Source organism: Martes martes (assembly GCF_963455335.1).
Source record: "Martes martes genome assembly, chromosome: 1".
In the NCBI taxonomy this organism is placed as follows: Eukaryota; Metazoa; Chordata; class Mammalia; order Carnivora; family Mustelidae; genus Martes; species Martes martes.
Genome location: NC_137888.1, coordinates 207832603 through 207859114, shown reverse-complemented (window position 1 = coordinate 207859114; position 26512 = coordinate 207832603). Strand labels below are relative to the sequence as shown.

Genomic DNA, 26512 nt, shown 5'->3' with positions numbered 1-26512 from the left:
AGGGACTGGCCTCCTACCCTGGAGTCTCAGCAGCCCTAGAAGGACCAAGGGGCTGGGGCCACCTTCCTCGAGATGACTCCTGGCTTCCCAGGAATAGAAGATGGTCCAAAGAGTGACCCTAGAAGGCCTTGCCAGCCTGTGGCCAAGCTCGCCCTCCCTCTCCATGGCCCCAGCCTCCCTGGCCTTAGTGGGACGGGGGCAGGAGGGGGCTTGGAGGGGGGCAGGCGGGTACTCACGCTGACAGGCAGCCGAGAAGAGGCAATCGTAGAACATGGTGCCCCTACCCCGCTCCTGCACCCGTCTCTCCAGGGGAACCTGCCCCACACTCCTCACTCCTCGCCCACCTCTTTGGGAACAGCAGGGTGCGCGGGCGGCTTTATACCCGCAACCTTGGGGAGCTAATCCCCCCCCCCATAGATGCAGAGCTCCCCAGCTGCCCTCTTGGAATAAACACCCTCCTCCCAGCAGGCGTGGCCCAAGCATGGCCTTCCCTGGGCTGGGGCCTTGCTATGAAGTCAGGAGGGAGGCTGGTACCCGGAGATACTATCGGGTGGGCACAGGTCAAGTTTCATGCATATCTCACTGAGCGATTAAGAAGAGAGCTGAAAAGGGGAGAGACTCAGAGGGCAAGTGTCCTTGAGAGATGCTGGATGGAAGACCCCCCCGTCATCCCCAGCCAGGGCACCATCCACCCTGCCCCCTCCATGGGGCCTGGCTTGCTCCCAGCAATTCCAGAGGCCAGGCTGGGACTGTGGGGCACATATGTGCCAGCCCTTCCTCCAGTCTGCTACCAGGAGCCGAGGTCCCAGTGCGACCTCCTGGGGGGGGTCCCCTGGCAGGACAGGAGGGGGGTGGGGAAGGAGTAATGGGAGTAACTAGAGTGTTTCCAGTGGCCCAGGTGCTGTGCTAGGGTCTTTCTGGGTAGTTGGAGACAGAAAGAACTTTTATTACCCCCATTATCGGGTAAGGCAAGAGACTGGGAGAGAGGAAGTGACCTGCCCAAGGTCACCCGGCTGGGAACTGACATGCCAGGAGGCTGGTCCGTTATCTGTGCCCACATAAACCTCACATTGTGCATGGAATCTAGAGCCTCAGGTCACGCTTGGGCTGACAGCCCGAGGGCAGTGGTGAACGGTAAGGTGAGGGTCTATGGAAACACCATTTAAGGACCAGAGCATCCCCAGCCTCCAAAGTGAGACGCTGGGCCTCAGCTATGTGGGGACACAGGGAGAGGGGGCCTGGCCAGGGCAGGAGTGCAGTCCCAGGTAGATGCGAGAACCTCAGGGACCAAGTCCGGGACAGGCCTCATGAATGTGTTATGTACTGGGTGTAGGGGGAGTGGTGGCCAGATGTGGGAGGTGGTGCTAGGGGAAGCCTCCCATTGGCCACACGTGGGACGGGCACTGGAACCACCTCAGGCCTGCCTGGCCAGCTGCCTCTGCAGCCCCTTCCAGGAGACACCATCTCCTCCATTTGGCTAGACTCTTCCCCTGCATCCAGTTAGGCATCCAGTGAGGGAGGTAGCCCTCACCGAGGGGCCCCTGGGGAGAAACCCGAGAAAGCCCTAAGTCACATGTGGGGCCCTGAAACACCTGGGTGTCTGTGGGACTCAAGGAGCCAGGCCCAGCCCAAGGAATGGCACCCAACCGAGGCGGCCTCGGACAGGTTTTGCCTAGTTCAGGGTGGACAGTGAGTGGGGGCCTGGCCCCAGCTACCCGGCCTGGAGGCTCGGAAGAAAATGCCAAGACTGATCCTTCAGTCAGTGGGACCCTTAGCATTTGGGAGGCCTGGGGACCTGCTGATATCAGGGATCTGCTTGGGAAGGGGAAGCCCCAGGAAACAGTCTAGGATGGCTCTCAAGGCTGGGACCCTCACATCTGCCACCTGAGGATAAGCAGGTGAGATTCTAGAGTCTACTGTCCGGATGAAAGACTTCCTGTGTATGCGCGTCCCTGCCTGCCCATGTCTTGCCCTCGGGGTGTGTGTGTGTGTGTGTGTGTGTGTGTGTGTGTGTGTGTTGGGGGTTGGAGTATTAAGTCCGCAAGCCTCTGCATCTGTCTGTCCGCCTTCTCCATTCTGGGCATGTGCATGAGACCAGGGAGGGCCCCCGCAGTCTCAAGTCTGTAGTCAGGAAGTGGCAGCTGATTTCCTGTCCCTCAATCTGATGAGCATCTCTTCCTCCCTGGGCCCTGCACTTCCCCACTGAGACCTGCTCACATCTCCAGTGCCGCGAGCTCTGAGGGGGAAGACTGAAGGAAGCCCGAGAGGCTTGATGACGAGCTGGGGCCCCAGGCCTCCCGGATGGCGGGTGGGGCCGTCTGGCTCCCTCCCTCCTGATCCTTTGCTCCCGAGATGACTTCAGTCAGGGCCTCTGAAAGGGCCAGTGGCCCCTGGGTCCCTTGTCTGTCCTGACCGTTTCCCCATCTGTGCTGGGAGATGCTGAGAAACAGCCCCCCATCTCTCTCACGGACATAAGTCTTGCTGGATTCCCAAGACTCCGAGCGTGAGAGAAGCAGGGAAGAAAGGCTAGCCGCAGACGCCCCTTCAGCCCAGCGCTGTCTGTCGCAGGCAGGCTTGCTTTCACCCTCCTGGGGGTGGCTGTCAGGACCCACAGTGTCCTCCTTCTGCCCCGAGCTTCGGGTGCGAGTATGGGGGCCTGTGAGGACAGGGCCTTACAGACCTAGAGGGCTGTTCCTGAGCAGGGAAATGGAGCTCCCTTCCCATCAGCTCCAAAGACACCTTAGGCCAGAGCCCACGAGGACCGGGCTGGACGAGCTGCCTGTGGTGTTGTTCCCAGCTGGCTTCTAGCCTGGGCTCCAAGGTGGGTCCAGGGCCCCACCTGTCCCCTCCCTGCGTCTCCCGGGGTCCCTGGTCAGCTCAGATTGCTCTGGCTCCCGCGGAGCCCCAGGCACCTTGCTGCAGCCTTTACTGGTGTCAGTTACCCCCCACCCCCACCCTGCCACACCTGGGACGGGCTCAAGTGGCCCGAAGGCTACCCTTAGCTGAAAAGGGACACTAACCCAGGAGAGGGTCATGGAGGATCGCTGGGAAATCACTGCAAGGGGATGGGGGAAGGGTAAATGGGGCAGCAAGTGGAGTGACAAGGTGCAGCCAACCTCCTCTTCCTCAGAAAAGGTATCAAGGAAGCATCACCCAGTCACCCTTCAGGGGACAGCCTCACTGCCGCTGGAACAGGGAGCAACAGGGCAAAGGACCCCTGTGAAAGGCCGTCAAGGTACCATGAGACCAAAGAAGGAATCCTGAGAGTCCCACCAGCAGCCCCTTCACTGCAGCCCAGCGGCACAGAGCGGCCTTGTGGTGCGATGGGGGATCCGGGGAGCGGGAACAAAGACCTTGACCTCTAAGCACCAGAGACCCCCGGGCCATGCGGCACAAAGAACTGGAGAGGCTGAGGAGGGAGAGATGAATGTGCCAGGAGTCGGGGTGCTCCGGGGCCTGGAGCCATGTGTCCTCTCCAGACCCTTACCCTGAAGACCCCGGAGCCCCAAAGCAGCCAAAGCCAGCACCTAGGAGGTCTAGGGCCAACCGGATGCCCTGTAGGCTGACCAAAGTCCTCCAGCAGTGACAGGCGAGGCCTCCCACCTGCTCTCAGCTGCCCGGGGCTAAAAGACTGTGAGGGCTGTGATGGGTCGGGCCAGCCTTCTAGTGGTTGTTCATGGCACAGAGACTCAGTGGACAGAGCCCCGCCCTCAGGGACAAGGGATGGACATCCTCACCATCGTCAGCACTTCAGGTGACATGAGTGTTAAGAAGAAAAACAAAGCAAAGTGAGGACACAGGGAGTGAGCAGTGGAGGTGGGGGGTGTGGGCGTCAGGGAGGCAGCATCTGAGCCCACACCAGAATACAAGGGCCGAGCCACCAGGGGGTTGGGGACGGAGTGCTCCAGGCAGAGGGCACTGCAAGTGCAAAGACCTGGAGGCCAGACTGAGCCTTGTGGGTTTTTGCCCCTGCGGGAAAGCCAGGAGGGCTGGAGCAGGTGTGGGAGGGGGCGGATGGGGCCAGGTGAGGCTGGGGGGCTGACAGGCCTTCGAGACGGAAGTTGGGAGGCTAGGAAATTGTCAGCAGGGGAAACAGGCAGTGTGGAGCTTTTAAAGCCCTTCCCTAGTGAAAGGGGCCACAGGGGCCAGCTCTCCTCAGAGGAGAACGCCAAAGTCAGGGTTTCTCAGGCAGTGTCCCCAGGGCCATCTGCCTCAGAATCATCTGCATCGAACTGGGCTGTGATGGGCTCCCTCCTGGTCACTGCAGGGGTGGACAGTGACTGGTGAGGGCGGAGGCTGAACTGGGTTGGGGGCCCTGGAGGTGGCAGAGGTGGTAGGTTCTGGGAGCAGATGTGGGGACGAGAGCTCAAAGATGGGCAGGGCAGGAATCCATGCCGACCCAGGCCCGGGGCTGCTGTTTGTTAGGATGAAAAAGTCTCAGAAGAGGGTGTGATTGGATGAGGGGAAAAATCCAAGGTTCTATTCGGCAGTGCTGGCTTGAGAGGCCCGTTCAATCCTGAGTGGATGGGTCACAGGTGGCTGGGGTTCACGGCCATACCCCAGGGCACAGGCCGTGATGTGGGCACGTTGTTAGCACCAAGGTGGTAGTGGAAGATGAGACGCTGGACTAGGCCCCCATGAAGGGCGATGAGGAGGAAGCAGCAAAGGGGATGGAGAAAGGAGGCAGGAAAGTAGGTAGGGACCGGGGCAGGGGATGGTTCCGGGAGGAAGGGGACAAGTATGTCAGGTGCTTCCCAGGGACCGAGGAAGGGGAGTACCAAGAGTGAGCACCAGATGGGCAAGGTGGGGGCTGTGGGCGACTGGAGTGACTGGGGTGCAGGACGGGAAAGGCAGAGGCAGCAGAGGAGAGAGCACGAGTTAAGGAAGGGAGGGTGAATCCTTCAAGGAATTCCGACTTAAAAGGAAGTGAAGACGTGGGCAGCAGCTGAAAGGAACTGGGGTTTCTGATTAAATCGGGAGGTGTCTCATCTCAGCAGGCTGGTGGGAAGGATTTGCAAGAGAGGGACCAAGCGATAAAGCCTTGGAGGGGATGGCCTGGGATTCACAGAGCTGGTGGCTGCAGATGACCCTGGGAGTGTGAGGCTGGCTCAGGGGAGATGGGGTCCTTCTTGATACGTGGTGGCACCTGTTCCCAGTGAGGTAGGCAGTGGGGTCAGGGGTAAGGAGCATGGAATGAGATAAGACGATGGAGGTGGGGGTGGGTTTCCTGTTGTTGGGGGGGAGCATGCTGGTGAGAAAACCTAGCAGAATAACTGGGCGATGCCGGGAACAGGCCGGAGATTTGTGGCCTGGGGACCCTGGCCATGTCCATGGCTGGTGCTCTCAGCGTGGCTCTCACATGACATCCTTCCAGACCAGTCCCTGTGGTAAAGAGTCACCACCCTCATCCCTCTCTGGGGACCTCGACACTGCCAGGAGCCTAAAGGAGGGTGCTCAGGGCCCCGGCTACACCTTCTCCGGTCCCATGAGGCCATGTCAGCTGCCATGTGTCACTCTATATTGTCCTATCTTCCTAAACCCAGTCTTGACCTGCCCCTGCCACAGCCTCCCAAGATACCTATATGATTTCCATCCATTCCTTTTCCACTCTGGAAAGATCGGGCCAGGGTGGAGGGTGTGGTTCACCACATTCTCCCCCCTCTGCTAAACACACTGGAAGCCACGGATGATGCCCAGTCCTGGTCTGAGCTCCACCTTCTCAGGGGAATGACTGCCTGCCCTGACCCTCTGCTCCCAGTTCCTTCTGCTCGGCCCAGTTCGGCCCAGCTCCATCCTGGAAGGAACTGGGACATGGGGAAGATGGTCTAGGCAGGAATCAGGGTGCCACAACCTGAGCTTCTGGGTCACTTTCTCCATGGCTGTAAGGGGAGCCACCGTGAGAAACGGGTCCTTGGCCATATGATCACGACATTGCCCAACCAATGGCCTCCCTCGGCCCCTGGGTCCTGCCAGAACCGAAAAGGTTGCATCTCGGGGTAGGCCTCCCAGCTGACCTCCATGAAATGCCTCTGTGAACACCTTGCACATATCCCGAGCTCACGAAGCTGTTACCGGCCCTTTACGGAGGAGGAAACAGGCAGAGTGGCCGAGGGTGTGGTAAGGAATGACCCAGGCCAGGAGAGCAGCGGCCGGGTTGTCACCTTCCATCTCGGAAAGATGCTTGCAAACTTTAAGTCTCCCACCAAGTCCTTCCCTCAAGTGGCAGTTTACTTGGGGACAGAGACAGAAACAGCCCTAAGAGTTGCCCCGGTGGGAAGGAGTTTAGGTGGACAGAAGCCTTGTTGCTCGGCCTAATGACTCCTTCCCCAGAAACACCCTCCCAAGTCTCACAGGGGAAAGCCAGCGAATTTGAAAGCTGCCGTGCTGGTGACAGGCACAGTGACAGTGGGAGGGCATCACTGTGCCCCCCACATCCAGGATGCCTGGCTCCCCAAACTCCTCTCTGAGTTATTCACAGAGCATGCTGGCTCCGAGTGCATGTCCACTTACCAGAGACGGTGACCACGATGTACTGCTGGGACGCCGGGGACGGGGCGGGTGCGCCAGCCGGCTGCGAGGGCGTGGGGGTGGCCGGCAGCTCTGTCACGTACTGCTTCTGGCTGCCTGGTGGCTGCGCCTGTGGCTGGGGGCTCTGCAGCTCAGTGACATACTGGGGCTGGGGGGTAGCGGCGGTGGCAGGCGGCTGGGGGGGCTGGGGCGCCGCTGGTGGCGGCGGGGGCTGGGGCGGGGCCTGTGGTGGTGGGGCTGGCTGCGGGGCTGCTTGAAGCTCCGTAACATACGCTGGTGTTGCCATGCCAACAGTGGGGAAAATGATAATAAATAAGGCTTTTTTTTTTCTTCCTTGGGAAGAAGAAGAGGAGGAGGGAAACAGAAAAAAAAAAAGAAGGAAAAACAAGAATTAATCGACAAGCAGAGGAAACCAGGGACAGTTCCTGGCTCCCTAGAGACACGTTTAGGTTCGTCACTAACTTAATTAAATCTGGAGGCTGGTGGCCAGATCCAACCAGCCCATCACTGCAGGGGAACTGGTTACGGACTGAGACTGATCTATGCCTCTTCCACTCACCCCAGTCCAGGACTTCTGCCTTCTTCCTCCCCCAGCCCTGGTGCCCGGAGGACCCCTGTACTAAAGGAAGGTTGGGGAGGGTGGGAGACACACGGTCCCTGTCTCCAGAGGGCTCATGCAGCCTGTGTGTGTGCTGAGTGCTTTCTCTACATTGTTTCATTTAAACTTTGCAACAACCGGGTCTGGGTTTGGGTCTGCTCCTCCAGATGAGGAGCTGAGGCTCAGAGAGGTTGAGCAACTCACCCTAGACCACACAGCAGGCGGAGGCGGAATCCTGGGCATTCTGAGCACAGCAGCAGCTGGCTAACTGTTGGAAGGTAAAGTCGTGGGGAAAGCTGCCTTCCAACCGGCCTGTCCCAGTTCCCTACATGCCTGTTGTTTAGGCTTGGATTCTTGACTGAGTATCATTTTGAGTGGGGCGCCAGAAAGGGAAAGGTGTTTGAGTCCAAAAAGCCCTTAGAGAAGCTTGTGGCCACAGGGACTTTCAGGCCCTTGAATGGACCAAAATGGGCTACGATACCAGATACGAGCTCATCCCAGGAAGAGTGCCCTTCTGAGTCCAGGGGCACTGGGCTGAGAGCAGGCCCTAGCCACAGGGCAGGCTCACCAGTCACTGCTGACCTCAGAATGGAGCTGGCCCAACCAGCCAGAGGTAGCTTTTCGGGCTGCTGAAGGCTTGTATTCCCTCTCCCGGGTCCTGGGCTAGGCAACCCATCCCTCTTGCCGAGCTCTGTCCCTTCTAGCTCATGGCCCCCCATGCCTGTGCTAAGCGCCACCCTCCCTCTCACCCCAGCCCTGCCTCATCAGAAGACGAGCATATGGCTTCCCACATTAGCCGGTGCCATCCCCAACCCCTGAGCATTTGAGGACGGTGGAACCAACACTGGAGTGGTAACGAGGAGAAGCTCCAGCCCCCACACCTTTGTGGCCCCTGCCTGGCCCAGGGAAGTATTTGAGTTGGATAGTCCTGCCTGCGTTCGGTCGCCGATGACACCTGCAGGCACTCCAAGCCCCCAGGGCCACTGAGCCAGAGGCCTTTCTGCACTAACCCTGGAGCACCTGTGTGCCATCATGTGCCAGGAGGCGGCCCTCCAGCCACGGGTGGCAAAGAGTAGGATTTGCAAGAGGAAGGGGGTGGGGAAAGCAACTGCTGCTGGTTGACCAGAAGCCCCACGAGTCTCTGCTGTGCTCGCCTCTGCCCCGCAGCCCCCTGAGGGAGGAGCCACCGCGACCATTTCACAGATGAGCAACACCGTGTGAAGGGTGCCCAGCAACTGGTAAAAGACTATTTGAACCCAGGTCTCTCTGATCTCCAGATGTGTGCCCTTAGCCCCCAGCCCTACTTGGAGCCAAGCACAGGGCTCGTTTTATTTCTTACACTCAGTAGATAGCATTGTCCCTGCTTCTCAGATGGGGAGACCTGAGCCCCATACACAGAGATTAAACACCTGCCACACACAAGAAAAAGTCACTTTCCCCCAGCTCCTGCCCTCCCAAACTCCTTCCTGCCAGCATCAGAGGGGCTAGCTACCTCCTGGGGGCTCCTCACAGCACTGGGTCCAAACTCTGGTCCAGGCCAGGAGCTGGTCAGGTCCGTCTGCCTGGTGTCAGACCCACCTCGACATGAACCCTGGCCTGCCTCTTCATTCACAAACATGTTACTGACCTTCCTCTGGGCCTCAGTTTCCCCATCTGTACTGGGGATAATGAGGACACCAACTCAGAGGGCGGTCGTAAGGATCCAATGATACGAGCCCAGTGCCCAGTAAGGGCTGAGACGTGGAAGCCACTCTTATCCTTGTCACTGAACAAATGCCCATGCCAGGTGGAGATGGAGAAGCGAGGGGAAGGAAACACACATTCCTCGGGCTCTAGGAAGGAGGTGCCCAAGGGGAAATCCAACTCTGGTGTTCATCAGCACCACCTGCGTAGCTGGTTAAATGCAGATTCCTGGGTGCTTCTGCCCAAGGAGTCTGGGATGGCCCCAGAGTCTGCTGTTTGAGCTAACTCTCCCTCAAGATGATTCCAAGCCTGCTGGCCTTGAGGAACTCTCTGGAAAACCCTGGCCTGGGCTTTCTGGGCCCGAGCAGAGTGTGCTCCCATGGTACCGCCCACAAGAAAAGGGCTTTCAAAGCTCCACACTTGCAGGTGTTTGCTCCTCCTTGAGCTACAAAGCCCGCATGCCCCACCCCTTCCACTCAGGGGCAGGGGAAGGAGGTGACATCGAAGACTGAAAGGCCAAGCTTGAAAAGGTAAAGGGGAGATTAATGAAACAGTTAAACCCACTTCTCTATTGGAGGCCTTCTCAGCACTGTCATTGTCAATCTCTAGGAAGGGCAATTTAGGATACCAAGTGTCCCACAATTATTCGACCAGGGAGCCCTTTCCTTTCCATTGGTGGATGACTAGGGCAAGCAGAGGTCTGCAGGGTGCTCTCTAGAGAGAAAGAAGTCACAAATATTTAAACAGTATGAGATCCCTTTCTTTCCAGAGCAGGGAACCCGAAACAAGGAAGTCCCTCAACAAATTTGTTCCTTGGCAATGAAACTGCCAAGAAAAGCACCAATGGCTGCATCTAACTTCAAAGCCAACAGCTGTTTTTGGAGAATGTTTGAATCAATTACTTTAGATCAGGGCCAGCAAACTTCTTTTTTTTTTTTTTTTAAAGATTTATTTATTTATTTATTTGTCAGCAAGAGAGCGAGAGAGCGAGAGAGCGAGAGCGAGCACAGGCAGACAGAGTGAGAAGCAGGCTCCCTGCCGAGCAAGGAGCCCGATGTGGGACTCGATCCCAGGACGCTAGGATCATGACCTGAGCCGAAGGCAGCTGCTTAACCAACTGAGCCACCCAGGCGTCCCAAGGGCCAGCAAACTTCTGCAAAGGGCCACAGCCAAAACTTTTGCCTTTGTGGGCAGACAGCCTCTGTTGTAACTACTCAACTCTGCCACTACAGTGGGAAAGCAGCCATAGATAATATGTAAACAGACGAGCATGGCTATGTGCTAATAAAATTTTATTTATAGATGATGAGATTTGAATTTCATATAGTATCACATGTCCTGACATTTTATTTGGGCCACAAAATTTTCTCTTTTAATTTTTTCCCCAATCATTTAAAATTATAAAAAAAAAATTATTCTTAATTCACAGGCCACACAAAACCAGGTGGCAGCCACAGTTTGCCGACCTCTGGTTTGGATTCCAGATTCTATAACCAAACGGTTTATGTCTTGCACAAGGCCCTCCCAAGGAAATGGAAAGAAAACTCCCTTTCCTCATCTGCAGAATGGCTCTGTTGAGGAACTTGCAGTGGAAGAGGGAAAATAAATATAAAGATGTAGGTTTCCTTCATCTTCTATATCCAGTTAGTTTTCAGGACTTCTCAATGATTCCTTCAAAACAGATCCTAAGGCTGGACACTTCTCTCCACCTTCATCAACACCCTGCTACTCTGGCCTGTCTCCATCTCTTTCCTGGACCCCTCCAACACCCTCATTACTGGCTCCACGCTCCACTCTGGCCTCTACAGTCCTTAAGATCCTTTGAGGGCACCTGGGTGGCTCAGTCGGTTTAGCATCTGCCTTTGGTTTAGGTCACGAACCCAGGGTCCTGGGATCAGGTCCTGCATTGGGCTCCCTGCTCAGCGGGGAGTCTGCTTCTCCCTCTACCCCTGCCCCCTGCTTGCACTCTTGCTCTCTCTCAAATACCTTAAAAAAAAAAAAAATCTTTTGAAAGCACAAATCATACCTTGTCGCCCTTCTATTCAGAAAGCTCCACAGCTCTTATCACAGAGACGAAATAAAATCCAGAGCCCTTCCCAAGCATTATGGGGACTTGAGGTCCTTCCTATCTCACCTTGAATGTTCTAGTCAAACTGGCTCTTGCTCCTTGAATGCTCCAGGCCTCCTCCTGCCTCAGGACCTTTGTACCAGACTCTTCCACCTGACTGACATGCTCTCCTCACCTCTACCCCCATTCTCTGCTGCTGGCTGCTTATCATTCAGATCTCAGCTTATGTGTCACCTTCTTGGGTCTCAGGTGTGCTCTCCTCCCCCAACCTCAAGCACGCTGAAGCACACACTCCTATTTTGTTTTGTTCCTGGCCCTGTATTTCCTTGTTTGTTTATTTTCTTATTCATAGTTCCCCTTTCCTCCATGACCAGAAATACAAGTTCCCCAATGGCAGAGACCCTCCCTGCCTTGCCCATTACTGTACCTCCAGCTCCTAGAACACTGATGGGCACATAGTAGGAGCTCAACTTTTACTGTTAAATACGTGTCCCCATGCCAGGAGCACCCTGCTAGTAAGTGTCAAAGGCCAGTTTGAGTTTACCAACTGATGAACCCTTGTGAACCAGTTCCTGCCTCCTGCCTCTGCCGGCAGCAGGCTTAAGCAGCAGGGGTGGCTGATGCCCAATGGCCCAGAATGGGGTGCCCAGCCCAAGAAGAGCACTGTCCAGTGGCTATCTGCAGACCACGTCCCTGGGGAAGTCTGCCTGGCCCATCCCCGAGCTATTGAGACGTACATGGGGAGGGAAAGGCAAGGACTTCAGCTCCATTCCCACGACACCCACACCCCTGGCTCACCCAGCTGCCTCTTGGAAGCCTTGGGGTTGAGTCTGGGCCCAGGCCCAGGAGAGTTTTTCTTTTTGGCTACTCTCCTAAAGCGGCAGAAAGGCTATTCAGGAGCAAGGGGAATGACATTTTCTCACTAGAAACTGGAGTCCTGGTATCCAGCTTCCTGGGATCTCTGTCATCTCTGTCATCAGCCCACACAGCCCAGCAAGTGAGTCAACCTTTTAAGCCACTAGGCTCTCACCCAATTCAAAATGATAAAAATAAATGCGAGTGGTGTAATTCAGAGAGCTGAGCAAGAAGGGCCAATCATGAGAACAACAGTGGCAGCTAAGAGCATTTGAGCAATTACTAGGTATCTGATGCTCAACGTGTACTCTTTTACGGGATCCATAACACAGTGATATGACCTTAAAATGATTACCAATGATCACTGCCCCTAGCTTAGACAGGAGGAAACTGAGGTCCAGAGAAGTAAAGTAATGCACCCACGGGCACACAGCTAGAAAGCAGTTGATTGTTTCCAAAAGCAAACCAAACCAGTGCTCTCTACCCTAGTCGAAAGATGATCAGTAGATGATCAGTAGTATCACCTTCTGCTCAAAGTTTGCCTTTCCAACAGGTGGTGATGACCTTTCAGGCAGACCTGGCATTTCCATATTGGTACTGAAAATTAATCTCCGCCCTTCCTAAGCTTCAAAGGGGTCCTGTCACCTCTCAGAGAGGACCTGGTCTAAAAAAAGTCTCTGGAGAAGTGAGACGCCCACCCCCCACGCAACCTTATCTCAAATTCTTGAGGGAAAGCTTTAGGAGAGCCCGAAATAATTCTTCTCCTTGAAGTTTAATGATTTTAAAAGAAAAAGGCTGAAATTTGCACACCACCACTCTGCTCTGCTGATGCCAAGCTCCAAAGCAAGACAGAGAATAAGCAAAGTGGACTTGGCCCAGCTGGCTGTTTGAAAAAAATAAATTCTTCCCCAAGCTGGCAGATCCTGTTGCCCGGCAAAGCAGTCGCTCAGATTCTCCTGTAACAAACATGGAACACTTCCCTTTCCCTCTGATCTTGATGTCCCGCGCCTGCCCACGTGGCTCTGGAGGCTGGTACCTCCTCAGTGACATGTGACCCGGTTGACACCAACTTGACTGACACAAAAACATGTGTCTGGCCAAGAGAAGCAGTTTAAGAAATCTAAGAAACTTCCTCGGCGCCATTTGCTAACCATCCTCGGAAGGGGAGACCTTGATGGGCAGAATGGTTAGAAATCAATCCGGCTCCAGAAAACAAGTCCTCTGCTCAGGGACACCAGACCTAAGAAAACAGCCCACGGAGAAGCAATCAAGTTTCTGTGCCGTCTCAGTCACCCGAGATCACTCCTCCCTGCCATGGGCTCCGATTTCTGCAAACTAAATCCTCCCGGCTAAAGCCATATTCCTAGCTCACAGCTTCTCCATGAAACTTTGTCTCCCTTTGCCTTCTCTCAGAGAGAAGAAGGCAGATTTATGAGCAGACAGCAGTGTTTGAAATTAAGATTAGCTAACAGTTCTATCAAACCACGTTCAAAAACAGCACATGGGGTAAAAGTTCAAAGAGAAATTTCTGAAAGGAGTTAGGAGTCCCTGGAATGCAGAAAAGGGACGACAGCAACGATTCTCCCCACTTCACAGGATGGAAAACTGAGGCCTGAGATGTGGCAGACACTGTGTACTGGGAATGACTGGGCAAGGGGAGGGGGGATTCTAAAGCGACGCGGCACAGGTGGCCTCCCATCCCTTTGGCACGCTGTAAGGCCCAGGCGGCAGCTGCCCCACCCGGTTCCCCCCAACCCCCCGGAACCCGTCGGCCCCGCCCACACCTACGACCTGGTCCCGCCCACTCACCTCGGCCCCGCCTCGCCCCTCCCTCGCTCCCATTGGCCCAGCCTCCCCAGGCCCGCCTCTCCGCACCTCCCAACATATAAAAGCCCCCCGCCCCGTCCCGCCGACCTCCACTCGCCGCCGGCCTGCTAGCGCCCGCCCCTTGCGGGGGCTGGGCCCCGGACCCCAGGGGCGGGTGGTGTCGCCCCAGTCGGGCCCCGGCCCCCTCCCCCACGGCCCCGACAGTCGCCGCCGCCATTTTGACCGACCGCCCCTTCCCCCCGGACTATGATTACAGCGACACCCGCCGCCCGGGCCCCGCCGCCCTCCCGGGCCCGGCCCGCCACCCTGGGGCCGCCCCGGTTACCTCGGCTTCTTCCTACTTCTGTCCGCAGAAGGGCTTTCCAGAGGTCTCGGAGGCGATGTTGGGAGGGGGACGGAACGTGCCGGGGTCCCTGGGCCGGGTGGGGGGGGTGGGGGTGGGGGTCGGCCGGGCGGTTGTTGTTGTTGACTCGCGTTGCCGGGTTGCTTGGTCGCCACGACTACCGTGGCTATGGCGCCTCCGTTTCCCTCACCGGGGCAACTGTTGCTACCCACCCTACACACGTCACGGGCGGGGGCGGAGTCCCGGGTGATTGGCGGCGCCGAGAGAAGTGATTGGACGGGGCTAGGTCCTGCTCCTAAGCTATTGGTCCCAAGTCACGCTTTTCAACACACTCTCGATTTCTCGGCGCTCTGATTCATCGGTGTGCATGTCCATCAAAGGAAACTGAGCCCTCAAAGGCAGGAGAACCCGTCACTCCCGCAAGGAAGCCGCGGCCTAAGAATAAAGGGGTGGGGTCTGTGAGTAGGGATTGGTTTGCGGCTGTAAAACCTGCCTTATGTTTCCCCTAAGGGGACGTCAGTCTATTCCAAAGATTTGCCGCGCTCTCTAGCTGGGAACCGTGCGCATGCGCGGTACGCAAGGCCAGCTGGGAATGGTAGTCCGCTCTGCGTACTTTCAACGCCTTACCAACTATAAAAGGCGAGAAAGGAAAGCTCTCTCCCTTCAAACTGCTCGCTTCCCCGGGGGTCAGTTCCCGGCATCGCGCGCTTACGTCGCGGGAGGAATATGGTGACGTGCCCTGTTCTTCTGTGACGTCAGCTGCGGGGGCCGGGCTAGGGGTTCGATGACGTCACTGGGCGCTCTTACCCTACCCTCATTGCCCTCTGGCGGTGGTATGGTCGTAGGGAACCAAGGTGGGGTTCCGTCCAGGTCCCCTGCCCTGAGCAAACTTCCCCCGCCGTCCCACCCGCGGCCACCTCTGCCTAGACCCGGCCTCCGCGCCTGCTCCCGCTTCCCCGCCCTCTCCAGCCGGGAAAGGTCACAGCTGCCGGAACAGCCGCGGCTATCTCGGCCCCGCAGGCGGTGCGGAGGGCCCTGGGAAAGGTCTCCCGCAGGCGGTGGATTTAATTAGAGGCTTCAATCGGGGGCGATAAGCAAAGGTCGGCACCCAGCCCCTCCCGGGGGAGCTCCGGCTGCCCTTAAGGGCTCCACATCGCCCCCCCCCATAGCGCTCCCCGACACCGCCCTCCTCGCCTCACTTTCCGCCGGCGGGAAGAGACAGAAGCGGGTTAACATTAGGGTGAGCGCGCCTCGGGCGCAAAAACTCTATCGAGATAAATGACATTCTAATCCACTATTTTTTCCCAATATTTTTTAAGTATCAAAATTAATGGGAAAAAAATCCATGAAGAGCAAAATACCGAAATTTTAAATAAAGGTAAGATCCGCCGGGACTGAGATTAAGGTAAGGTGGGTCATGCAAGTGCAGGATCGGATCTTGTCTTTTACTTTCTTAAAAACAAAAACGTATTTTAATCATTGAATTTTTTTTTGCTTTAATTTTGATTTTTCAAAATATTATCTTGATAAGTGAAGTTTTTGGTACCCCGCTCTTCAAATTTTGCGCCCTCGTCTCCACCAGAAGCGGTGAGGAAAATAAAGGCAAAGGCTCAGAGCCCATGGTTCTAATTCCACTATCTCCGAGCTTGTTTCCTGGTTCAATCAATTTCACACTTCCTGTGTGCAAGGCCCGGGCTGTAAAAGTAAAGAAAGCAGACAAATCCTTAGACCTTGCATTCTACCAGGGGAGACACAATCATTAGTGAAATTAATACATGAGATAGGTTTCTGAGGGCTGTAAGAGCACGGTAAGAGGATGTGGGGAGGAGTGAGAGAGGGTGCTGTAGCCTGTGTCCCCGGAGGAGGGGTCATGCAAACTGAGTGTGAGTAGTGAGAAGCAAGCCCCATAAAACCCAGTTGGAGGGAACTGCAGAGGCAAAAGCCAGGCAGGGAAGGAACAAACATCTGGCTGGGGGAGAATGAGCAAAGAGAAAAGTGTCAGAGGTGAAGTCAGAGAAGTACAGGTAGCCAGATGACTTCTCAGAGATCCTCCCAATAACTCAGCAAAGTGGAATATTCCCCCCACTAGATGGGTAAGCAAACAGCATCTCAGAGGTGGAAGGTGCTCCCTTGGGATCACACGACTGGAGGCAGCAGAGCCCAGACAGCCTGTCTCCTTTTCTGGGACTTTCCAATGTGCTTTCATGCCCCTGGATATGAACCTCGAAGGACGAGGAGACACAGCAGCAGTCCCAACCTGCCTGGAAACACTGGCTGAGCCCCAGCCCTGACAAGTCCCCCCAAGAATTCATGGGACTTCCAGGCATAAGGTGTCCAGGATAAATCCAAGCTGGCAGAGCGAGTCACTCAGCCCTGCAGCTGCTGTGCGACAGGTGGAGGTCCCAGGGCCAGTCCTGTGGGGAATGGAGACTAGAAGCCCTATTTCCACCTCCCACCCATTTCTCCACCTTCCTGGCATCCCTAAGCCCCAAGGTGGGCACAGCCAAGCCTGGAAATTATTTCTTCAATCATAAATATTCATCATAAGCCTTTGTGGCAGGGAAGACAGTGTGGGCTAGAAGTGTTCTAATTTTTTTTTTTTAAATCTGATAGTACTTGCATGGGTATATAAAGATGCCCTGAGTTCTCCATTCAAAGACGGTGTACTTGGGGCACCTGGGTAGCTCAGTGGGTTAAACATCCGACTTTTGATTTTAGCTCAGGTCATGATCTCAGGGTCGTGAAATCAGGCTCTGCATCGGGCTCCCTGCTTAGTGGGGAGTCTGCTTCTCCCTCTCCAGCTCTCCCGTGCTTGTGTTCCCCCTCTCGCTATTTTTGTCATAAATTTAAAAAATATATATTTTTAAGATTTTATTTATTTGACAGACAGAAATCACAAGTAGGCAGAGAGGCAGGCAGAGAGAGAGGAAGGGAAGCAGGCTCCCCGCCAAGCAGAGAGCCCGATGCGGGGCTCGATCCCAGGACCCCGGGATCACGACCTGAGCCAAAGGCAGAGGCTTTAACCCACTGAGCCAGCTAGGTGCCCCAATAAATAAAAAAAAAATTTTTTAAAGAAAAATCACCATTTTTCAAAAGTTGAGGAAATAATTGATTTTGGCAGTGATCATCAGTGGGCATTATAAAGCGTCAGGTGAAAGGATGACAGGGAACAAAATACGCACAGGGTGCCGGGTGGCTTGCTGGATGTAGGAGAGTGGACTTCATCACGGAAGCCAGACTGTCACCAGCGTTAGTTGCAATGAAGCTCCACACCACAGGAAAGGGACCTGTGGCCTCAGAAGTAAGTTCACAGCTTCCCCTATGACACATCTTGCCAAAATGTTAAACCTGACTCTGATTAAGTCTCTCAACCTAACATCCAGTTTGCCAAAATGGAAAGAATAGAGACAAATGTCCACATCAAGGGCCCCTGGGTGGCTCAGTCTGTAGGGCATCTGACTCTTGGTTTTGCTTCAGGTCATGATCTGGGGGTCATGGGATCAAGCCCCTTGTCCGGCTCTGAGCTCAGCAAGGAGTTTGCTTGAGATTATTCATCCCTTTCCCTCTGCCCCTCCCTGCTCCTCTAAAATAAATAAAATCTTAACAAAACAAAACAAAACCAACAACAAAAAACCAAAAAGCAAAAGAAAATATCAGGAAGCAACAGACAAATCCAGAGCAGAGGGTGGGGCGTCTCTTCAATAAGTCCCGGAAAAAAGGAGTGGGGGCTTTTCCAGGGCCAAATTGCTCTTTGTGGCGAGGGACTGTCCTCTGCATCATAGGATACTGGGCAGTATCCTGGCCACCGTGAGACGCCAGGAACACCCTCCCTCTCTTGCCAAATTGCTCTGGCTAACATTTCCAGTACTGTGTTGAATAAAAGTAATGGCAACAGGTACCCCTCTCTTGTTCCTATGTTAGAAGAAATGCTTTCAGTGTTTCACCAGTGAGTATGATGTCTGCTGTGGGCTTGTCAAAGATGGCCTTTATCAGGGCGCCTGGGTGGCTCAGTGGGTTAAAGCCTCTGCCTTCAGCTTGGGTCATGATCCTGGGGTCCTGGGATCGAGCCCCACATTGGGCTCTCTGCTCAGCAGGAAGCCTGCTTCCTTCTCTCTCTCTGCCTGCCTCTCTGCCTACTTGTGATCTCTCTCTGTCAAATAAATGAATAAAATCTTTAAAAAAAAAAAAAGATGGCCTTTATCATGTTGAGCTATTTTCCCTCTATGCCCAGACTGTTGAGAGTTTTCATCATGAAAATATATTGAATTTTGTCAAATGCTTTTCTGCATCTATGGAGATGATCATCTGACTTTTATCATTTTGTTAATGTGGTGTATCACATTGATTTGCAGATACTGAGCCATTCTAGCATCCCTGGAATAAATCCCTCTTAATCATGGTGTGTGATCCTTTAAATGTGTTGTTGAATTTGGTTCACTAATGTTTTGCTGAGGATTTTTGCACCTGTATTCATCAGGGATATTGACCTATGATTTTTCATGTAGCTATTAAAACTAAAAGTAAAATAAAAATGCAATGAACAATTTAGTTCCTCATTCCTCCTGAACCCATTTCAAGCACCCAATGACCACATGTACCCTGTGGCTACCGTGTTGGAAAGCACAGATGTAGAACACTCCTATGATTGTAGAAAGTTCTATTTACCTGGGCTGCTCTAAATCAATTCTGAAGAGATGTTTCAGAGACTCAGGAAAACTTGAATATGTGTGTGGTGTAAGATGATAATGAATAATGATTGTACATTTGTCTTTGTGTAAATGTCCTTATTTTCCAGAAAGGCATGCTATGGTATTTAGAGATAAAAAATGATGTCATAAGGTTGAAATGAGATAGTGTGTTTAAAACACCTAGCACAAAACCAGGCACCCATCAAATCCTTAATAAATGTTAGTGTTAATTAATATAAAAGTTTGGAGAAAGGGCAAATTGGGAAAAATATTTACAATTCATTTTACAACCAGATAGTAAATCTCCTTCATATATAAAGAACCCCTAGAAATCAAGAAGAAAAAGATCAACAACCCAAAAAATAATGGATAAAGAAGGTGGCCAGAAAGGAAAGAGAAAATTATAATAGTTCTGGAACATATAGAATATGTTCCACGGCACTTGTGGAAGAGAAATGTAAATATTCTCCATTCTGACATACCATTTTCCACCCTTTATACTGGCAAAAATCCAAAGGTTGATACACTCTGTCCATGAGGCTACAGAGAAACAAAAGTCTCACTAGTTGCCAGAGGGAGTATGAATTAATCTATCCCCCAAAGAGAAAATTTGAAATATCTATAAAAAGCACAAATATGCAGGGGTGACTGGATGGCTCAGTCAGTTAAGCCTTGGACTCTTGATTTCAGCTCAGGTCATGCTCTCAGGGTCATGAGGTTGAGCCCCACTTTGAGCTCCAAGGCCAGTAGGGGGTCTGGTTGAGATTCTCTCTCTGCCTCTACCCCTCCCCTTGCTCTCACCCTCTCAAATAAATAAATAAATATTTAAAAAGAAAAAGAAAAAGAAAAAAGCACAAGGGTGCCTGAGTGGCTCAGTTAAACATCTGCCTTTGGCTCAGGTTGTGGTCCTGGGGTCCCAAGATCAAGCCCCGCGTTTGGCTCCCTGCTCAATGGGGAGTCTGCTTCTCCCTCTGACCCTCCGCCCCCCCCATTTTCTCTCTTTCTCTCCCTCAAATAGATAAGATTTTTTTAATAAATAAAAATAAAAAATAAATGAGATTTTTAAAAAGCACAAATACAGGGACACCTGGGTGGCTCAGTGGGTTAAGCCTCTGCCTTCGGCTCGGGTCGTGATCTCAGGGTCCTGGGATCAAGTCCCGCACTGGACTCTCTGCTCAGCGGGGAGCCTGCTTCCTCCTCTCTCTCTCTCTGCCTGCCTCTCTGCCTACTTGTGATCTCTCTCGTCAAATAAATAAATAAAATCTTTAAAAAAAAAAAAAGCACAAATACATATATTCTTCAAGCCCGAAATCTCACACTGGGGAATTTTCCCACCGATACACTTGCATATGTGTGAAATGATGTGTCTACAAAGTTTTTCACTGCAGTGTTAGCTTAAAAACAAATGGATGGAAAAATGTCCCTCTCTGGGAGTGAAATTAACTAGGGGGCATCCACACAGCAGAATACTATGTAGCTGTAGAAAAATAACAAAGTGTACAGAGAAAGTTTTATTTATTTATTTTTTTAGTAGTCGGGAGGAGCAGAGGGAGAGGAAGAGAGAGAATCTTAAGCAGGCTCCACGCCCAGCGTGGACCCAGATACAGGGTACAACCACATGACCCTAAGCCCATGACCTGAGCCAAAATCAAGGGTTGGATGCCTAACAGACTGAGCCATCCAGGAGCCCCTGAAGAGAATTTTGATGAGAGGAGATCTCCTGCATTTATTAAGTGGCCAGGCGGGAGGGGAAGCAAGGTGTAGCAGAGTGTGTAAAGCAAGCTACCTTGGATTGAAATTGCACGTGGATGAACTTGAAAACATTGTGCTAACTGCAAGAAGCCAGACACGAAAGGACAAATACCATATGAGTCTACTTACACAAGGTAAATAGAACGGGCAAATCCAGAGACAGAAACGGAGGATGGTGGACCACAGGGGCTGAGCGGAAGTAGGGGGGAAATGGGGAGTTAGTATTTAGTGGGGACAGAGTTTCAGTTTGGGAAGACGAAGAGCTCTGAAGATAGATGGTGGTGACGGCTGCATACTGTACATGTGATGTATTTAATGCTACTGAATGAGACACTTAAAATGGGTTAAAATGATATATTTTATGTTATGCATATTTTACAATAAACAATTTTAAATGCTCCCTTTTATGTAAAAGCAGGTGTGTGGGAGGGATAAAAACCTATATTTGTATTTGTCTGTACAGGTGCACAGAAAGTCTAAAAAGATACTCAGGGGGCACCCGGGTAGCCCAGTTGGTTAAGCTGCTGACTCTTGAATTCAGCTCAGATAATGATCTCGGGGTTTGGGGACTGAGCTCCACATCTGGCTTCGAGTTCAACAAGGAGTCTGCTTGAGAATTCTCTCTCCCTCTCCTTCTGCCTCTCCCTCCACTCGAGCACTCTGTCTCTGTCTCTGTCTCTCTCTCTCTAAAATAAATAAATCAGGGACCCCTGCGTGGCTCAGTGTGGTAAGCCTCTGCCTTCAGTTCAGGTCATGATCTCAGGGTCCTGGGATCCAGCCCCACATGGGGCTCTCTGCTCAGCGGGGAGCCTGCTTCCCCCTCTCTCTCTGAATGCCTCTCTGCCTACTTGTGATCTCTCTCTCTCAAATAAATAAATAAAATCTTAAAAAATAAATAAATAAACAAATAAATCTGGAACCCCTGGGTGGCTCAGTTGGTTAAGCATCTGACCTAGGCTCATGTCATGATCTCAGGGTCCTGGGATCAAGCCCTGTGTGGGGCTCCCTGCTCAATGGGGAGTCGGTGTGTCCCTCTCCCTTTGCTTTTCCTCCTGCTTGTGCTCTCTTTCTCTGTCAGATAAATATGTAAAAATAATAATTTAGAATAATTTATTAGTATAAATAAATAAATAAATCTTTGTTTAAAAAAAAAAAAGAAGAAGAAGAAGAAAAGAAAGATACTCAGGAAATCAAGAGCAGTGGGTTACCTGGAGGGGAAAGGAGGGGTCTGAGGTTGGGAAGGAGATATTGCAGCATAAACATTCTTACACTTTTTGTTTCTTTCTTTTTTTTTTTTTTTTAAGATTTTATTTATCTGACAGAGAGAGATACAGCGAGAGTAGGAACACGAGCAGAGGAACTGGGAGAGGGCAGGCTTCCCGCCAAGCAGGGAGCCTAGTGCGGGGCTTGATCCCAGGACTCTGGGATCATGACCTGAGCCTAAAGCAGACGTTTAATGACTGAGCCACCCAGGCACCCCACACTTTTTGTTTCTTGATGCATCAGAATGTACTGACCATTCAGAAATAGGATTAGTTAAGAACTTTGGCGAGAGTGGCTTTGTTTAGGATTGGTAGAAGTTGGGTGCATTTTTATGCTTATTGAAAACAATGATGATGAAAATAATAATGATATTGGGAGCATATAACATTTCCAGATTCTCTCTCTTTTTTTTTTTTTTAAGATTTTATCCATTTATTTGGGATAGAGAGAGCATGAGAGAGAGAGCATGAGCCAGGGGACAAAGGGAGAGAGAGAAACAGACTCCCCACTGGGCAGGGAGCCCAATGCAGGGCTCGATTCCAAGACCCTGACATCATGACTTGAGCCAAAGGCAGACGTTCCACCGACTGAGCCACCCAGGCACCCCCCGATTCTTATGTATTTGTTTCCTACAGCTGCTGTTACAGTTTGCCACTGTATTGGGTGGCTGGCTTACAAAAACAGAAATTTATTCTCTCACAGTTCTAGAGCCTGGAAGTCTGAAATCAAGGTGTCAGCAAGGCCATGCTCCCTCCAGCTCTAGGGAAAGATCCTTCCATTTTCTTCCAGCCTCTGATGGCTCCAGACATGACTTGGCTTCTTCATGCACATCATTCCAGTCTCTGCCTCTGTCTTTTCATGGCCTTGTCTCTTCTGTTTGTCTTCAGCACCTGTCCTTGGATTTAGGGCCCAACCAGATAATCCAGGAGGATCTCATCTCTAAGTCCTTAATTACATATGCAAAGACCCTTTTCCCAAATAATATCCTGTTCCAAGTTCCCAAGAGTTAGCACACAGAGGTATCTTTCTGCGGGTCACATGCAATCCACTGCATTTCAGTGTGTGCTATGCGTGGACCTGAGCGCTTTGCATAATGTCACCGAAGTCCCCGAACAGCCCCATGAAGGACATGTGCTTATTAACTCCATCTTCCCAATGAACTCAGAGAGGTGCCACGCCTGGCTCAAGGTCACAGGGGAACTGGAATTTTTTTTTTTTTTTTAAGATTTGATTTATTTATCTGACAGAGAGAGATCACAAGTAGGCAGATAGAGGCAGGCAGAGAGAGAGAGGGGGAAGCAGGCTTCCTCTTGAGTAGAGAGCCCAATGCGGGACTCGATCCCAGGACCCTGAGATCATGACCTGAGCCGAAGGCAGAGGTTTAACCCACTGAGCCACCCAGGACCCCCGGGAACTGGAATTTGAATGCAGCTCTATTGGGCTCAAAACTCGGATTCTGTGTGAGGCACAAAACAGCCTTCCCATTCTGGGCCAGTCAGTCACAATCAGACAAGCCACCATTACTTCCTGGCGTGATCTTTCCCAGCCTGTGAGCTAGGCACTGGGGATATGGAGAAAAGGGCCAGGAGAGGAGGAGGTGGAGGGGAGTCTATTATTCATCAGCTCTTTCAAAGCAGTACGATCAGATATGACTCCTGCCGTCTGGAGCATTGCCTTGGCCCAAGACACCACAAGGGGCAAACGAGGCCAGGAGTTTGTCATGAAGAAAAGGACAAAGGAATAAACTTCGAATCCAAAGGGTACGTTTCAGGTAGAAATGACATTTAAACAGCACTTACTGCCTGCCACAGAGGGTTTTAAGATGTACTCATTGATTCTTTCCTATTTAATAGGTGAGAAAACCAAGGGAGAGAGAGGTTAAGTGACTTGCCTATGGTCACCCAGCAGGAAAGAGGCAGAGAGGGGTTCCAACCCAGCTCAGCCCATCACCAGAGCCCCTATTGTTGTTTATTTAAGTTGGGCTGAAATTGATAACATAAAATTAACTGTGTTAAAGCGAACAATTCAGTCACATATAGTATATTCATGATGTCGTACCCACACTACCTCTGTCCAAAACATCTTCACCCCCCCAGTTATACCCAGTGGTGATTACTCCCCGTTCTGTCCTCCTCCCAACCTCCACCGGCAACCACCAGTGGGCTTTCTGTCTCTATGGATGTGCCTGTTTTGGGTCATTTTAGATCAACGGAATCACCTTCTGGCTCTGGCTTCTTTCACTAGGTGTAATGTTTTCAGGGTTCATCCACATTATAACATTATCAGGGGGCACCTGGGTGGCTCAGTGGGTTAAGCCTCTGCCTTCAGCTCAGGTCATGATCTCGGGGTCCTGGGATGAGCCCTGCATCCGGCTTTCTGCTCAGTGGGGAGCCTGCTTCCTCCTCTCTCTCTGCCTGCCTCTCTGCCTACTTGTGATCTCTGTCTGTCAAATACAAAAATAAAATCTTTAAAAATCTTATTAAAAAATAACATTATCAGAACTTTATTCCTTTTAGGGGCACCTGAATGGCTCAGTTGGTTAAGTGATTGCCTTCGGTTCAGGTCATGATCATTGAGCCCCACATAGGAGTCCCTCCCTAGTGGGAAGCCTCCTTCTCTCTTGGCTTGTGCTCTCTCTGTCAAGTAAATTAATAAAATATTTTTTAAAAACAAGAACTTCATTCCTTGTCATGACTTACTTGTATTCCATTGTGTGGGTCTACCACATCTGGTTTACCCACTCAACTGTTGATGGGAATTTGGGTCATTTCTGCTTTCTGGCTGTTGTGAATAGTGCTGCTATAAACACATGTGTACAAATAGCATTGAAGTGGTTAATTTTATGTATAGGAATTTTACTCCAATGTTTTATTTTATTTATTTGAGAGAAAAAACATGCACAAGCAGGGGGAGAAGCAGAGGGAGAAGGACAAGCAGACTCCTTGCTGAACTCCCCAAAGTGGGGCTCTATCTCATGACCCTGAGATCATGACCTGAACTTAAACCAAGACTTAGACACTTAACCCACTGAGCCACCCAGGTGCTCTTACCCCAGTATTTTTATTATTTTTATTTTTTTAAAGATTTTATTTGTTTGTCAGAGAGAGTGAGCACAAGCAGGGGGAGTGGCAGGTAGAGGGAGAAGCAGGATCCCTGCTGACCAAGGAACGTGACGTAGGACTCAGTCCCAGGACCCTGAGATTACAACCTGAGCAGAAGGCAGCTGAGCCACCCAGACGTCTCTTATTTTTATTTTTTTTAATATTTTATTTATTTAATTGAGAGAGCAAGTGATTGAGAGAGGAGAGAGCACAGGCCAGGGGAGGGAGGAACAGAGAGAGAGAGAGAGAGGAGCAGACTCCCCACTGAACAGGAAATCTGATGCAGGACTTGATCCCAAGATCCCGCGATCAGGACCTGAGTGGAAGGCAGATGCTTAACCAACAGAGCCACGCAGGAGCTCCCTACCCCAATATTTAAAAAAAAAAGAATGCTATTAGCTGAGAGGACCGAGAAACAATGCCCTGCCCACCCCATCCCCCCCCCCGTGTGATAAGCACAGCCAGCACCCCAATCTTGACTTTTCAGTGCCATTCTCCAATAAAGGGAATCCAGACTCTTTGGGAAAGTGGCTGATTCTAGGACTGGGACAGGGAAAAACACAAGGCAAGCCCCATATTTCTCATTGTGCCAGACAATAAGGAGCACTAAAAAACTAAAAAACAAAATCAGAGAAAAACTGTGGAGTCATGTCAAAAGGACAGTGCATGAAAGGAAATGCTTAGAGCAAGAGACAATTGAAAGAGCTCCCAGTGGCCACAGCTGGAACAATTTGGGCAACAAAATAAATAACAATAGTGTTGCATTATAATCCAAAGGATACAATAACTGTTTACAAGTCCATACGGGCATAAATAAATGACTGGATAAACAAATAACTGGAGACAGAACAGCTCTTCCTTCCAGAAGTCGAAATCATAAATAATGGTAAATGTAGAAGGAATGGGGCAATGGAAAATTACTAATAAACAAAACAAACACCATGGGAATAATTTCTATACACACGATCCCCTCAGAATGCTAAGATCAGTGGGTAGACTTTAAATGGAAACGGGATCCGGGCGCCTGGGTGGGGAAGTACGTTAAGGGTCTGCTTCTTGATTTCAGCTCAGGTCATGTTAGGGTTGTGGGATCCACCTGTGTCAGGCTCCCGCTCATGGGGAATCTGCTTGAGGTCCTCTCTCCCTCCCTCAACCTCTGTGCCTCCTCCCCCCCGACCGTGCCTCTTTAAAAAATAATGAAATAGGGGGGCCTGGGTGGCTCAGTGGGTTAAAGCCTCTGCCTTTGGCTCAGGTCATGATCTTGGGGTCCTGGGATCAAGCCCCGTATCGGGCTCTCTGCTCAGCGGGGAGCCTGCTCCCCCTCTCTCGCTGCCAGCCTCTCTGCCTAATTGTGATCTCTCTCTCTCTCTCTCTGTCAAATACATAAATTTTAAAAATCTTTAAAAAATAATAAAATTAAGGGAAACAGGATCTTCTCATAGCCTTAAAATGTTTCATCCAAAACATTTCTCAATTACTACACTTTTAACATATGTCCACAAATTCGTCTAAAATTCTCCCTTCCCAAAAGGTCAAGATTAATTCCTCTGTCTTGGTGGGAGGCTGGAAATGTTTTCTGGGCCTGAGTCATGGTTACAAAGTCTGTTTCGTTTGTGAAAATTCTTCCAGGTGTCCCCTTACGATTGGTGCATTTTTCCTTAGGTGTAGTCCTACTTTGATCAAAAGTTCAAATTGGGGGCACCTGGGTGGCTCAGTTGGTTAAGCAACTGCCTTCGGCTCAGGTCATGATCCTGGAGTCCCAGGATCGAGTCCCACATCGGGCTCCCAGCTCCATGGGGAGTCTGT

At 51.6% G+C, this 26512-nt stretch overlaps 1 protein-coding gene across 1 annotated transcript in view; it reads right to left on the bottom strand.

Annotated features, from left to right (window-relative positions):
* Window positions 1–13967, bottom strand: part of RFX1 (regulatory factor X1) — a 30581-nt gene extending 16614 nt beyond the window's left edge. Inside the window, exons 1-2 of the mRNA XM_080816195.1 lie at window positions 13885–13967; window positions 6511–6861 (exon numbers count right to left, since the gene is read on the bottom strand). Coding sequence (XP_080672321.1) covers window positions 6511–6814 — 304 coding nt within the window. The 5' untranslated portion in view covers window positions 6815–6861; window positions 13885–13967. The remainder of the gene's footprint in view (window positions 1–6510; window positions 6862–13884) is intronic.
* Window positions 13968–26512: the final 12545 nt, after the last annotated feature.